The sequence below is a fragment of the Schistocerca serialis genome, chromosome 6 (genome assembly GCF_023864345.2).
Source record: "Schistocerca serialis cubense isolate TAMUIC-IGC-003099 chromosome 6, iqSchSeri2.2, whole genome shotgun sequence".
Taxonomy (NCBI): domain Eukaryota; kingdom Metazoa; phylum Arthropoda; class Insecta; order Orthoptera; family Acrididae; genus Schistocerca; species Schistocerca serialis.
Window position 1 is genome coordinate 321,827,207 of NC_064643.1, and position 16,432 is coordinate 321,843,638.

At 44.5% G+C, this 16,432-nt stretch overlaps 1 protein-coding gene across 1 annotated transcript in view; it reads right to left on the reverse strand.

The window, feature by feature from the left end:
- Positions 1–15,750, reverse strand: part of LOC126484849 (zwei Ig domain protein zig-8-like) — a gene marked incomplete at its 3' end in the record, with an annotated part of 165,521 nt that extends 149,771 nt beyond the window's left edge. Inside the window, exons 1-2 of the mRNA XM_050108445.1 lie at positions 15,741–15,750; positions 15,108–15,347 (exon numbers count right to left, since the gene is read on the reverse strand). Coding sequence (XP_049964402.1) covers positions 15,108–15,347; positions 15,741–15,750 — 250 coding nt within the window. The remainder of the gene's footprint in view (positions 1–15,107; positions 15,348–15,740) is intronic.
- Positions 15,751–16,432: the final 682 nt, after the last annotated feature.

Below are 16,432 nucleotides of genomic sequence, written 5' to 3' on the forward strand. Positions count from 1 at the left end.
GAACGTTTCCCATTTCCACACCTTATTTCATCATGGGTTAGTTGAGATTCTGGTACGCCCCCACTATGAGTGATGAACTTAAAGACAGAGAACTTAAGCAGGATGGATTAACGTACCATAAACTGTTTTTTTTTTCTTTATTGTGATTTTGATCACCTTATACAAAGGCGGGCTGTCAGCAGCATAGTACGCCGCTCTTCAGCCTTGAGTGAAAGTATGAGTATTACATATAGGTGGCACAGAGAATACAATCAAAACGGCGGGCAAAATCTGTAGACACTAAAAACAACAAACATGGAGCTGTTCACGCTGTACGAGAAATATCACTAACACTAGTTGACACGGCGCACGTAACATGGACGACGGCGACGGTACACGTGAACAGTGGTGGCGTGACGGCGAAAGACCACTAAACACAAACGAAGGCACACACACGAGACACTGATGGCGATGATCTCCGGCGCGCGAATGTTCTCTTAGCGTGTGCGAGTCCGGGGACCTGCCAAGACAGGAGGAGGAGGAGGAGGAGGAGGAGGAGGAGGAGGGGGAGTGGGAGAGGGAGAGGGGAGAGCAGAGATGCCAGGGGCAGGGGAGATAGGGGGAGGGAGGAAGGGGAAGCCTGGGGGAAGAGGGGCGGAGGAACGGGGATGGGGGAAAAGGAAAGAGAAGGGAGGGAGGGTGCCTAAAGGAAAGGACACAGGAAGTGTGAGGGGGAAGATCAAAGTTGATAGGAGGGGTAGATGGAGGGGAGGAGGACATCATCAGGGAGTGGGAGCTGGCGGAAGTCACCTTGGGAGAGGGTAAGGAGGGTGGAGAGATGGAGACCGGGTGGGACGTTGGAATACAGGTGCGGCAGTGGGCGGAAGTGGGAGAGGATGGGTGATACAAGCGGGTGAGGAGGATCGAGCTTCCGGGAGGTGTACCGGATCTGTATCCTTTCAAGGAAAAGGAGGAGTTGGAGGAATGGAATGAGATCGTACAGGATCCACATGGGTGAGGGGAGACGGATGCAATAGGTGAGGCGGAGAGCATGGCGTTCAAGGATTTGAAGGGATTTATAAAAGGTAGGGGGGGGGGGGAGCGGAGTTCCAGGCGTAACAAAGGATAGGGCAGATGAGGGATTTATAGGTGTGGAGTATGGTGGAGGGGACCAGACCCCATGTACGGCCGGAAAGGAGTTTGAGGAGACGGAGTCGGGAGCGTGGCTTGGCTTGGATTGTCCAGAGATGGGGGGTCCAGGAGAGTCAACGGTTGAGGGTGACGCCGAGGTACTTAAGGGTGGGGGTGAGGGCGATAGGACGGCCACAGATGGTGAGATAGAAATCAAGGAGGCGGAAAGAAGGGGCGGTTTTGCCTACAATGATCACCTGGGTTTTGGAGGGATTGGCCTTGAACAACCACTGGTTGCACCAAGTGGTGAACCAGTCAAGATGCGATTGGAGAAGGTGTTGGGAGCGCTTCAGGGTGGGGGCAAGGGCAAGGAAGGTGGTGTCATCGGCAAACTGGAGAAGATGGACGGGGGGTGACAGCAGTGGCATGTCCGCCGTATATGAAAGGTACAGAAGGGGGCAGAGGACGGAGCCTTGGGGCACACCGGCGGAGGGAAAATAGGTGTAGGAATCCGTGTTATGGATGGTGACGTAGGAAGGACGATGGGAGAGAAAGGAGCCGATCAGACGGACGTAATTAATGGGAATGGTGAAGGTTTGGAGCTTGAAGAGGAGACCGGATTGCCATACGCGGTCATAAGCACATTTGAGGTCCAGGGAGAGGAAGATTGCAGAGCAACGGGAATTAAGCTGTTGACCATAAACTGTCATTCAAGTTTATTTTGTCTCTATGAGTAGCTCGATTACGGCCGTTGTTGTTGCCAGAGGCGATAGCTCGGTATTCTAAATTTCGCATCCTGTGAACCCCCACGTACCCTCCAAATTGAAGCTTGTCGAAAGGCACGTTGAGAGCGTATATATAGAGGGTGGTCCGTTGATCGTGACCGGGCCAAATATCTCACAAAATATGCTTCAAACAAGAAAACTACAAAGAACGTAACTTGTCTATCTTGAAGGGGGAAACCAGATGGCGCTGTGGATGGTCCGCTAGATGGCACTGCCATAGGTCAAACGAATATCAACTGCGTTTTTTTAAATAGGAACCCCCATTTTTATTACAAGGGCCATTCAGAAAGTAACCTCCGGTTGATTTAAAAAAATACACCAAGTTAAATAAAAATATTTTAATATATACATCTTACAACTACATCTTTGCACTATTTTTCTACATAGTCTCCACAGCGATTGAGGCACTTATCGTATCTCTTCAAAAGCTTTGAAATTCCTTCTGCATAAAAGTCACCCACTTGTGCCTGGAACAGCCTGTGACCGCATCTTTGAGCTCTTCGTCGTCATCAAACCGCTGTGACCCGAGCCATTTCTTCAAATGCATGAAGAAGTGATAATCACTTGGCGCCAGGTCTGGGCTGTAAGGTGGATGGTTGATAACGTCCCACTTGTAGGACTCAAGAAGGGCCGTTGTTCTGCGAGCAGAGTGAGGACGGGCGTTATCGTGCAAAAAAACGATACCGGAAGTCAGCATACCACGACGTTTGTTCTGTATAGCCCGTCGTAACTTTTTTATTGTTTCACAGTACACGTATTGATTAATGGTCGTACCACGTTCCATGAATTCAACCAACAACACCCCTTTGGCATCCCAAAACACCGTTGCCATCAGTTTTCTGGCAGAAAAATCTTGCGAGGCTTTTCTTGGTTTGGTAGGCGAATTTGAATGTGCCCACATCTTTGATTGTTCTTTTGTCTCAGGGTTCACGTACTTAATCCAGGTTTCGTCACCGGTCACGATTCTGTTTAACAATGGTTCTCCTTCATCCTCATAACGTGACAGAAAGTCTAATGCAGAGGCCATTCTTTGAGTTTTGTGGTGGTCGGTAAGAATTTTGGGCACCCATCGTGCACAGAACTTACGGTAACCCAATCTTGCTGTCACTATCTCGTACAAGAGAGTCTTAGAAATCTGTGGAAAACCAGTAGACAACTCCGACATTGAGAAACGTCGATTTTCACGAACTTTTGTATCAACTGTCTGAACGAGTTCGTCAGTCACCAATGATGGTCTACCACTCCTCTCTACATCATGAACGTTTTCTCGTCCACTTTTAAATAAACGTACCCATTCACGGACAACTCCTTCACTCATAACTCTTGGTCCATACATGGCACAAAGCTAACGATGAATAGCTGCTGCAGAATATCCTTTGGCTGTAAAAAACATTATGACAGCAAGCACTTCACATTTGGCGGGGTTTTCTATTGCACCACACATTTGAAACTGCCACAAAAACTAAACTAGCGCAGGTACGACGTTCACTCGACCATGGCTTGATGCCGACTGACCTGTTGAGTGCGTGAACGCACAGATGGCGTCGCTACTGCCCCCACAACCCGCACTGTGACCAATCGGAGGTTACATTCTGAACCGCCCTCGTACATATTCGTGTAGTACGTAAAGAGATATGAATGTTTTACTTGGACCACTTTTTTCGCTTTGTGATAGATGGCATTCTAATAGTCACAAACATATGGCTCACAATTTTAGACGAACAGTTGGTATCAGGTGGGATTTTTAAATTAAAATACAGAACGTAGGTACGTTTGAACATTTTATTTCGGTTGGCCAATGTGATACATGTACCCTTGTGAAATCATCATTTGTGTGAAAACTTGCTGTTACAGGGTGATTACCTGTAAATTCCACATTAATGCAATAAATGTTCAAAATGATGCCCGTCAACCTCAATTCATTTGGCAATATGTGTAATGACATTCCTCTCAACAGCGAGTAGTTCGCCTTCCATAATTTTCGCACATGCATTGACAATGCGCTGATGCATGTTGTCAGGCATTGTCGGTGGATCATGATAGCAAATATCCTTCAACTTTCCCCACAGAAAGAAATCCGGGGACTTCAGATCCGGTGAACGACCAATCCATCTGTCATGAAATATGCTATTCAATACCGCTTCAACTGCACGCGAGTTATGTGCCGGACTTCCATCATGTTGGAAGTTCATCGCCATTCTATCATGCAGTGAAACATCTAGTAGTAAAATCGGTAGAACATTACATAGGAAATCAGCATACATTGCACCATTTAGATTGCCATCGATAAAATGAGGGCCAATTAACCATCCTCCCATAATGCCACACCATAGATTAACCCGCCAAGATCGCTGATATTACACTTGTCGCAGACATGTGGATTTTCCGTTGCCAAATAGTACATATTATGCCGGTTTAGGTTACCGCTGTTGGTGAATGACGCTTCGTCGCTTAATAGAACGCGTGCAAAAAATCTGTCATTGTCCCGTAATTTCTCTTGTGCCCAGTGGCAGAACTGTACCCGACGTTCAAAGTCGTCGCCATGCAATTCCTGGAGCATATAAATATGGTACAGGTGCAATAGGGCGATCCGCGAGCTCTAGCGGCGGCCGAGCGAAACTCGTTCAAGGTCACCCACCAATATGGCGGCGCACACAGATCTCTAGCTCTAGCGGCGGACGAGCGAAACTCGTTCAAGGTTACCTGCCAATATGGCAGGTGACCTTGATCCATATATTAATCCTCTCATTAGCATTAACACGTCTTCTGTTCCTGGTGTACAACGAAAATGGCTTATCAGTCTATACAACAGCAGTACCATAATTCCTATCGCCCTTAACTCCAATGGAGAAGGTATGATAAGCAACAATATCTATATCATAGTAAGCCTCCAATCCTTCTGACGGTTTATCACTACCATGTACTATGGCAACAGTTAACCAAACATTACCAGTAACAACTTCAGTAGTAGTACATGAAAAATTAATTTTGGCTCCAACAAATGTTATTGTGCCTGAAAGTAGCTCTTCTTGTTGTACATTATTAGGAGTTGATGAAAACGTATCGACAGTCTTGTAAACAGGCATTCTTGATCTTCTTGTATATCTCCTCCTCCTGTACAGCATGGCTGTGTGCTCCGAGTGGCTGCCTCACTGTGGCTGTGTGCGCCGCCATATTGGCGGGTGACCTTGAACGAGTTTCGCTCAGCCGCTGCTAGAGCTCGCGGATCGCCCTATAGTTCTAACTAAGGGCGATCCGCTGGATAAATAAGTCTTCCGGCCGCAATTGCGGTTTTGCAGCGCACTACTTCCTGCCGCGCCCATCTTATCAGTGACGTACATCCGCTAGGCAGGCAGCTGCACGCTCATTTCACTCAAGGCAGCCGCACGGAGCACACAGCCATGCTGTACAGGAGGAGGAGATATACAAGAAGATCAAGAATGACAGTTTACATCTGCTATGCAGGCAGCTGCATGCTCATTTCACTCGAGGCAGCCACACGGAGCACACAGCCATGCCGTACAGGAGGAGGAGATATACAAGAAGATAAAGAATGCCTGTTTACAAGACTGTTGATACGTTTTCATCAACTCCTAATAATGTACAACAAGAAGAGCTACTTTCGGGCCCAATAACATTTGTTGGAGCCAAAATTGATTTTTCATGTACTACTACTGAAGTTGTTACTGGTAATGTTTGGTTAACTGTTGCCATAGTATGTGGTAGTGATAAACCCGATTCTCGCGCAGTTTCTCTGCTACTGATGTGCGGATTAGCCGCGACAGCAGCTAAAACACCTACTTGGGCATCATCATTTGTGGCAGGTCGTAGTTGACGTTTTACATGAGGCTGAACACTTCGTCGTCCTTAAATAACGTAATTATCCGGCAAACGGTCCGGACACTTGGATGATGTCGACCGGGATACCGAGCAGCATACATAGCACAGTCCCATTTGGCATTTTGATCATGATAGTCACACATCAACACGATATCGACCTTTTCCGCAATTGGTAAACGGTCCATTTTAACACGGGTAATCTATGACGAAGCAAATATCGTCCGCACTGTCGGAATGTTACGTGATACCACGTACTTACACGTTTGTGATAATTACAGCACCATCTATCACAAAGCGAAAAAAGTGGTCCAAGTAAAACATTCATATTTCTTTACGTACTACACGAATATGTAATATAAATGGGGATTCCTATTTTAAAAAAAGCAGTTGACATCCGTTTGACCTATGGCAGCGTCAACCATAGTGCCATCTGGTTTCGCCCTTCAAGCTAGACGAGTTTCGTTCTTTGTAATTTTTTCGTTTGATGCTTATTTCGTGACTTATTTGGCCCGGTCACTATCAATGGACAACCCTGTATATATAAAGCTATGGAAATTAATCTGTGGCGCCATTGAGTTAGTGGACCCGTCTGGTATCCCTCTTGCGGCCCCATTGGCAATATTTATCAGGAAGAGTTAGTATTTGTGGGTTATGTCCTTAGGAGGTCTTTGCTTGCCGTTTTATACATGGGTTCGCTGGACCGAGAGGAGGCGGCACGAAGTTTGGGGATTGGCGATAACGTCGCGACAAGAGTTGGTCACGAGGTCCGAGCGGCCGAAGCCACGAGCTACGCAAGGAGGGCCTGCGCAGAGCGAAGATACCGGAGTACTTCACGGCGGTCAGCGTCGATTACAAATATCAGGCCGACATCCTTGAAGACGACCGCTCGTGGCCTGGCTGCCCTTTTTCGACCTGGTTTTCATCTGAACCACTCAGTAATAACCGCGACCGACCGTGGATCAATGGAACTGCTTGCTCATAAACGGGAGTAACATTCTGTAACCCTAGTGGTGATTTGTGTCATTGTCTATCTGCCTTCCTAATTATTTTCAGGTTTGTACCCGACCCTCAGAGTTTTACTTGGTCTGCTCTTTGGTGGTAAATATAGGTTGTAGTATTGTACTAAGACACTAGCTATCGTTTAAAAATTTGTCCCGATAGTATATTGCCTTTCCATATTATTTTCTGATTTGTACCCGACCCACAGAGTATTACTCGGTCGACTGTGTAGTCGTAAATATAGGCCATAGTGTTGTACAAAGTCACTAGTTGTCTTTTGAAAATTTGTTCCGCTATTATATTGTTTTTCCTTTCTGGTTTATACCAGATCATTAACATTCTACTGAATCAGCTTCTAGTCGTAAATACAGCGGAACAATTTATTAAGGCACAGGTTTGTCTTTAAACAAAACAGGGGTCTTGTGGTTAGACGTTAACCCGTTCAATTCTTTGGTTGTAATTGTATTATTTATAATCTGAACAACCTGTTGTACTAAGCAGTGCGTTGCTGTCTTTGAAATACCGTTTGATTGTTGGTGTATTTTTAACTGGATCTTGTTGTTCCGCCGAGTTCATTTTCTTGTAATAAGTGATCACAAGTGGTTTTTAAGACGTTCCTTCAGAGCGATCTTGATAACTGACAATCAATTTAACTTGAAAAATATTAACAGCCAACTGTCATCAGGGCTTTAGCCAAAATTAGATCGTCAAAAGGAATGAGTTGGAATCCAGTCGAACCATGACTGCCGGTTGAAATTAAGAGGTAGCTTGCTTTGAAATAAGCCTTATCATTGTCATATTGTTTCCTAATCTGTTTAACCTTTAAGTAAATGTGCGCATGTGAACCCCGAACCCCTCGACATATAGCTTTCAAAATAAAAGTTATGTCATTTGTTTAAGTAATTGAATCACTCTTGTCATCAATGGTGCTGATATAGTTTCCATGTGTTGCAGAAGGGCATTTAATAAGGCAGACTGTGTCCAGCGCGGTAGTAAACACTGCTCTTTCACCCGATTACGGGCGGGCTGCTGGTCCGTTTTTTTTTTTTTTTGTTATTATTGTGACATTGTTTGCTGCTTAGATTTCTCTAGAAAAAGCTTATTCATTCTACAAATTTGTTCATTTTGTAAAAAAAAACATTTATGGGCATCTATTGTTAAATAAACAGGTTGTGTGAAAAGAAAGTAATATTGTGGGTCCTCCCTTGCACGTTTTCCTTAATTCCAGTGAGTACTACCTATCAGAAATTAATACCAAAAATCTAAAAGTAGATCAAGACAAAGTTTTATTTGACAGTCTTAATTCACCTGCTAAATTTAAAGAACGTATCCATTAAAATCGACCAGCTGTTTCTACACAGCTTCCTCGCTAGCAATTTCTTTCGTCATTAAATCTGACACATTGATAGATTTCTGCGTTTTCACGGTTGATTTGGCTACATGAGTGTATACACCTATAGATCAAAACATTACGACCGTCGCCCACCAGGGCTTTGGATGCCACCTGGTGACGTTGTGTGCACATGACGCGGTAACAAAAGTATGTAATCGGAGCAGACACGGACGGGGATCCTCCCAGCGAAGATATGGACTGGAAATGGGGAAATCCGTAGAGATAAGCGACTTTGGCAAATGGTAAATTATTATTACGCAGAGGCTGTGAACGAATATCTCAGAAACGGCGAAGATATCGAATGTTCATGTGCTACAGTCGTGAGCATCTACTGGAAGAAGTAATTATATATATTAAATTATATTATATAAGATCGCTGACAATGTTTTCAAAAATTTTAATGAAATTATCGCCACGCGCTAAACGGTTGGTCGTCCACGACTCTTCACAGAACGTGGGGTTCGGAGACTTGTCTGCTCTGTATAGTAGGACAGATGGTTTTCTGTGGCATCTCTGCCGAACAAGCACAATGCCGGTGCATGTGGGTGTGTTTCGGAGCACCAAGTTCATCGTACATTCTTGAACATGGTGCTCCACAGCAGACCACCCCTACGTGTTCACATGTTGATCCAAGACATCTTCAGTTACGATTTCAGTGGGCACCAGACCATCGGGACTCAACCGCCGATCAATGGATACGCATGTGATCCCCTATGGCAATGTCATCTTTCAGCAGTATAATTGTCTATGTCTCGAATCCAGAACCGTGCTACAGTGGTACGAGGAGCCTTATAGTGAACTCACAATGATGTCTGTCAACCAGATTCGCCTGATGTAAATCCTATGGAACCAATCTGACTCGCTATCGGAGCCTTCACTGAGTACGCGAGTTACATGACCTGCTGATAGACATCTGATGCCACATGCTCCTACAAACCTACCAACAATCTTCTGATCCCTGATACGCAGAGTCAGTGCTATATTTTCTTCCAAAGACGGACAGACAAGCCATTATGCAGGTGGTCATAATGTTTTGGCTCATCGGTGTATGCCTGCAGTCTTTCAGGCGAAGGTGGCTTATCCAGTATCTAGCGGGCGCGTGGTCACCAGACGTAGTTTGCCGGTTCTGAAGGAATACTAGGTACTCTACTTCAGAGTGTTCTGTATTAAATCCCCTGGGGTTAAATAGTATCGTGCTTGAGTACGGTGTAGTGAGCTATCAACTGAGGCTGCATTGTATTACATTGAGAAAAATGGAGAGCGATAATTAAACGTAGCTTATGGTTTGCATCGAGGAGGTGGTTCTGAGAATTGTAGCCTACATATTATTTTCTATACACCAACTCCGAAATACAAATTAACATGTATATATATTTTACGACTAGGCGAGATATACTGCAGCACTGTGCTTGCTTAGCCAATGTATAGCACTTTCTGTTAAGGTCAGTGTGGGGCAGATTCCGTCCTGGTTAGGTGTCCTGTCTGATTCGCTAGTGGCTTTAGCAAGACGGCATTTCTTTCACCAAACAGGTTGAGCCGTTGTGCGCTTATTCTGGCACACCAGCTCCTTGTCACGACTATCGATTACCCGACTACACTACAATCTTTGGCCGTGTTGTGATATGGCGGCGGCTATTTGCGGTCGGGGAGTTGGTCGTCGGACTGGTTACGAGACGCTAGGACGTACTTGAGAGGACGAAGGAGCAAAACACGCTGGGTCAGCCAGCAGCGGCGCTGCCGGTCTACCTTGCAGGACGGTCGCGAGTTTGTGGTGCACCTGCTTGATCTCAACTCAGGGTGCTGCTCGTCGCATTTCTATGGTGCCTGTTTCCTCGGACAGACCATTACCTCGAGACCATCTCGTACAACGCTCTCCATCGGAGGTGTAAGTGGTTTTGGTGCATTCGTTTCGTGGAACCTTTTGCGTTGTAGCGACTGTCACTTGTTGGTTGGTTCCCCTAATGTATGTGTTGTTAATAATTTATCCGAGTGTTTTCATGACTTTCAGATGTACGTTGAAGAACTGATCTTTGTGTGACGGTGTTGAGGGCATTACGTAGATAATGTAACATTAATTTCATTGTTCTCTATAGAATCCTTCCACATTTCGAATCAGATAAAAACCCTGAGTGTTAAAAGAAAATTTCACGTCTTTATTCCCTAACTCGTTCTTTTGATCCATTTCATGAAATTTCATTAAGCTACTTTTGCAAGACAGCAGCATCGAAAATTCATGAGGCTTGCACTAACGCCTTATGCAAAGGTAGTGACGGAAATTTTCTTGTGCTTCAACTCGTCGTCTAATTGATACCACCGGCAGTCCGAAAAATTTATTCAAAAATTAAACATTCATTAGCATTAGTGGGTCTCTTTTTGCGTCAATAGTTCCAGGGTAACAGGTGTTTCATCTTCTCTATATATGTGTGAAAAACGTTATATTACTAGGTTATTAAATCAACAGTAGATGACTTCAGGTGCCAGGAGAATTTCTGCTGTTTTAGGTATATGTGTCTTTGACGAATCATTCCTGAAGACCGACAGAACGCATAATGGTATTTAGATTTTATTGGCTACGCATACCAAGGATCTTTAACTACGGCAACTTCAAGAGGAAACTAAATGTCCACTGCTACTAGGGAAGATATAACGGATTTGATAATAGACGCCATACAACGTACTTTTCTTAATATTATGTAGCATATCCCCGATGTTATTTAATCTGTATATTGTGGAAGAAGTAAAGGAAACAAAAGAAAAATTTGGATCAGGAATTAAAATCGATGGAGAAGAAATAAAAACTTTGAGGTTCGCCGATGACATTGTAATCCTGTCAGACACAGCAAAGGACCTGGAACAGCAGCTGAACGGAATGGACAGTGTCTTTAAAGGAGGGGACCCGTGGTCTAGGGGTAGAGTCTTTGATTCATAATCAAAACGTCTTCGGTACCGGGTTCGATCCCCGCCACTGCCTAAATTTTGATAAATAATCAGCATTGGCGGCCGAAGACTTCCGGCATAAGAAGTCAGCCTCATTCTGCCAACGGCCTTGTCAAAGAGGGCCGATGAACGGATAGAGGTTCAGGGCACTCTCTTGTCCTAGGGGTGTGACATTGTCCCTAAAGGCGGAAGAATCAGCAATGATCAACGACATGAGGATGCAGAAGGCAATGGAAAACACTGCATTAAAGACACGTAACGTGGATCCACAGGACATGTGGCCTGTAATTGAAGAAGTGTCAGGATGATCTCTCCATTGGCAAAAGATTCCGGAATAGTCCCCCATTCGAATCTCCGGGAGGGGACTGCCAAGGGGGAGGTTATCATGTGAAAAAGATTGAATAATCAACGAAAGGATAACGTTCTACGAGTCGGGGCGTGGAATGTCAGAAGCTTGAACGTGGTAGGGAAACTAGAAAATCTGAAAAGGGAAATTAAAAGCTCAATCTAGATATAGTAGGGGTCAGTGAAGTGAAGTGGAAGGAAGACTAGGATTTCTGGTCAGATGAGTATCGGGTAATATCGACAGCAGCAGAAAATGGTATAACAGGTGTAGGATTCGTTATGAATAGGAAGGTAGGGAAGACGGTGTGTTACTGTGAATGGTTCAATGACCAGGTTGTTCTAATCAGAATCGACAGCAGACCAACACCGACAACGATAGTTCAGGTATACATGCCGACGTCGCAAGCTGAAGATGAACAGATAGAGAAAGTGTATGCGGATATTGAAAGGGTAATGCAGTATGTAAAGGGGGACGAAAATCTAATAGTCATGGGCGAGTGGAATGCAGTTGTAGGAGATGGAGTAGAAGAAAAGGTTACTGGAGAATATGGGCTTGGGACTAGGAATGAAAGTGGAGAAAGACTAATTGAGTTCTGTAAGAAGCTGCAGCTAGTAATAGCGAATACCCTGTTCAAGAATCACAAGAGGAGGAGGAATACTTGGAAAAGGCCGGGAGATACGGGAAGATTTCAATTAGATTACATCATGGTCAGAGAGAGATTCCGAAATCAGATACTGGATTGTAAGACGTACCCAGGAGCAGATATAGACTCAGATCACAATATAGTAGTGATGAAGAGTAGGCTGAAGTTCAAGACATTAGTCAGGAAGAATCAATACGCAAAGAAGTGGGATACGGAAGTACTAAGGAATGACGAGATACGTTTGAAGTTCTCTAACGCTATAGATACAGCAATAAGGAATAGCGCAGTAGGCAGTATAGTTGAAGAGGAATGGACATCTCTAAAAAGGGCCATCACAGAAGTTGGGAAGGAAAACATAGGTACAAAGATGGTAACTGCGAAGAAACCTTGGGTAGCAGAAGAAATACTTCAGTTGTTTGATGAAAGGAGGAAGTACAAACATGTTCCGGGAAAATCAGGAATACAGAAATACAAGTCGCTTAGGAATGAAATAAATAGGAAGTGCAGGGAATCTAAGACGAAATGGCTGCAGGAAAAATGTGAAGACATCGAAAAAGATATGATTGTCGGAAGGACAGACTCAGCATACAGGAAAGTCAAAACAACCTTTGGTGACATTAAAAGCAACGGTGGTAACATTAAGAGTGCAACGGGAATTCCACTGTTAAATGCAGAGGAGAGGGCAGATAGGTGGAAAGAATACATTGAAAGCCTCTATGAGGGTGAAGATTTGCCTGATGTGATAGAAGAAGAAACAGGAGTCGATTTAGAAGAGATAGGAGATCCCGTATTAGAATCGGAATTTAAAAGAGCTTTGGAGGACTTACGGTCAAATAATGCAGAAGGGATAGATAACATTCCATCAGAATTTCTAAAATCATTGGGGGAAGTGGCAACAAAACGACTATTCAAGTTGGTGTGTAGAATGTATGAGTCTGGCGACATACCATCTGACTTTCGGAAAAGCATCATCCACACAATTCCGAAGACGGCAAGAGCTGACAAGTGCGAGAATTATCGCACAATCAGCTTAACAGCTCATGCATCGAAGCTGCTTACAAGAATAATATATAGAAGAATGGAAAAGAAAATTGAGAATCCACTAAGTGACGATCAGTTTGGCTTCAGGAAAAGTAAAGGGACGAGAGAGGCAATTCTGACGTTACGGCTAATAATGGAAGCAAGGCTAAAGTAAAATCAAGACACTTTCATAGGATTTGTCGACCTGGAAAAAGCGTTCGACAATATAAAATGGTGCAAGCTGTTGGAGATTCTGAAAAAAGTAGGGGTAAGGTATAGGGAGAAACGGGTCATATATAATATGTACAACAACCAAGAGGGAATAATAATAAGAGTGGGCGATCAAGAACGAAGTGCTCGTATTAAGAAGGGTGTAAGACAAGACTGTAGCCTTTCGCCCCTACTCTTCAATCTGTACATCGAGGAAGCAATGATAGAAATAAAAGAAAGGTTCAGGAGTGGAATTAAAATACAAGGTGAAAGGATATCAATGATAAGATTCGCTGATGACATTGCTATCCTGAGTGAAAGTGAAGAAGAATTAAATGATCTGCTGAACGGAATGAACAGTCTAATGAGTACACAGTATGGTTTGAGAGTAAATCGGAGAAAGACGAAGGTAATGAGATGTAGTAGAAATGAGAACAGCGAGAAACTTAACATCAGGATTGATGGTCCAGAAGTCAATGAAGTTAAGGAATTCTGCTACCTAGGCAGTAAAATAACCAATGACGGACGGAGCAAGGCGGACATCAAAAGCAGACTCGCTATGGCAAAAAAGGCATTTCTGGCCAAGAGAAGTCTACTAATATCAAATACCGGCCTTAATTTGAGAAAGAAATTTCTGAGGATGTACGTCTGGAGTGCAGCATTGTTTGGTAGTGAAACATGGACTGTGGGAAAACCGAAAGAGAAGAGAATCGAAACATTTGAGATGTGATGCTATAGACGAATGTTGAAAATTAGGTGGACTGATAAGGTAAGGAATGAGGAGGTTCTACGCAGAATCGGAGAGGAAAGGAATATGTGGAAAACACTGATAAGCAGAAGGGACAGGATGATAGGACATCTGCTAAGACATGAGGGAATGACTTCCATGGTACTAGAGGGAGCTGTACACGGCAAAAACTGTAGAGGAAGACAGAGATTGGAATACGTCAAGCAAATATGTAAGGACGTAGGTTGCAAGTGCTACTCCGAGATGAAGAGGTTAGCACAGGAAAGGAATTCGTGGCGGGCCGCATCAAACCAGTCAGTAGACTGATGACCAAAAAAAAAAAAAAAACGACAAAAGCAATACGAGGATAGTGGAATGTAGTCGAATTAAGTCGGGTGATGCTGAGGGAATTAGATTAGGAAATGAGACACTTAAAGTAGTAAAGGAGGTTTGATTTTTGGGGAGCAAAATGCTCGAAGTAGAGAGGATTTAAAATGTAGACTGGCAATGGCAAGGAAAGCGTTTCTGAAGAAGAGAAATTTGTTAACATCGAGTATAGATTTAAGTGTCAGGAAGTCGTTTGTGAAAGTATATATATAGAGTGTAGCCAAGTGAAAAGTGGACGATAAATAGTTTGGACAAGAAGAGAATAGAAGCTTTGGAAATGTGGTGCTACAGAAGAATGCTGAAGATTAGATGGGTAGATCACATAACTAATGAGGAGGTATTGAATAGAATTGGGGAGAAGAGAAATTTTTGGCACAACTTGACTAGAAGAAGGGATCCGTTGGTACGGCATATTCTGAGGAATCAAGGGATCACCAATTTAGTATTTGAGGGTAAAAATCATAGAGGGAGACAAACAGATGATACACTAAACAGATTCAGACGGATGTAGGTAGCAGTAGGTACTGGGAGATGAAGAAGCTTGCACAGGATAGAGTAGCATGGAGAGATGCTTCAAACAAGTCTCTGGACTGAAGATCACAACAATATGTAGTTTTATTTGACTGTTACCCTTCCAGAAGTTGGCCTACATGTAGAGTAGTGCTGATAGCGTGATCGGGTGCAGGGTAACTGCGGCCGCGGGTACTCACCGACAATGTTGAGCGTGACGGCGAGGCTGCGCACGGGCTGCGTGCTGACCTGGCACTCGTAGACGCCGGCGTCGCGGCGCTGCGCCCACTTGATGTGCAGCGTCCACTCGTCCAGGTCGCGGTGATGCGACGCCTGGAAGCGCTGGTCGCTCGTGTAGGTGTACGATCCCACCGTCAGGATGTGCAGGTCCCGGTGCCGCACCCACGACACCTGCACAAAGAGAAGCCTCAGTTCATTGCCTGTGGTGCAGACCAAGCAGCATACGCCAGGTAATTTGCCGCAGTTGCTAAATAACAGTACACCTTTTAAACATGTACAACTTTATAATATGGACAGCCACAGCCGTTCGCATTCATAGTAAATTAAAACCGCAAATAGCTGTTAACTGATCATTTGTTCACGAACAGTTTTGGTACTTTGAAGCAGCATCTTCAGGTGGTTGTAGAAAGCATTCTTGTAACCTGTATATATTCAAAAAAGTGATTAAGGGTGAAGTGAGTCGACCTGTCGCGTTTATAACGACTCGAACTCTGTGGGAACGGTTTCAACGAGGTGTCCGAATGTCTGTGGAAGAATGGGAGCGCATTCTTTTTCAAGGGTCGAAATCAGACACGGTGTTAGACGCTGGAGACCGGAACGCATTGGTTCAAATGGCTCTGAGCACTATGGGACTTAACTTCTAAGGTCATCAGTCCCCTAGAACTTAGAACTACTTAAACCTAACTAACCTAAGGACATCACACACATCCATGCCCGAGGCAGGATTCGAACCTGCGACCGCAGCAGTCGCGCGGTTCCAGACTGTAGCCCGGAACGCATTCGACTATCTAATTCATCCCAAAGGTCTCCCACTAGTTTCATGGAGGTACTCTTGGCAGGCCAGTCTGTTTCTGGAATATTATGTTCCACAAAACATTGCCTTACAGATAATAATAGTAATGAGCGTATGGGATTGGTGGCCTGGAGACCCCGCGCGGGGCGGTTCGGCCGCCGCTCCACAAGTTCTTTAACGCCACTACGGCGACTTGCGAGTGAATGAGGATGAAATGATGATGAGAGACACACAACACCCAGTCATCTCGAGGCAAAGAAAGTCCCTGACCCCGCCAAGAACCGAAACCGGGACCACGTGCGCGGGAACGAGAACGCTACCGCAAGACCACCAGCCGCGGACGCCTCACAGATGATACTATGCGACAGAGAGGACTGTCAAGCTGATATAATCATCGTCTCCGAACTGTTTCCTGTAAAGCACGTCGCACACAATGTTCTAAAATGTGTTCATATTCTTCTGCATTTAATTTATTCTTAAGCGTAATAATGG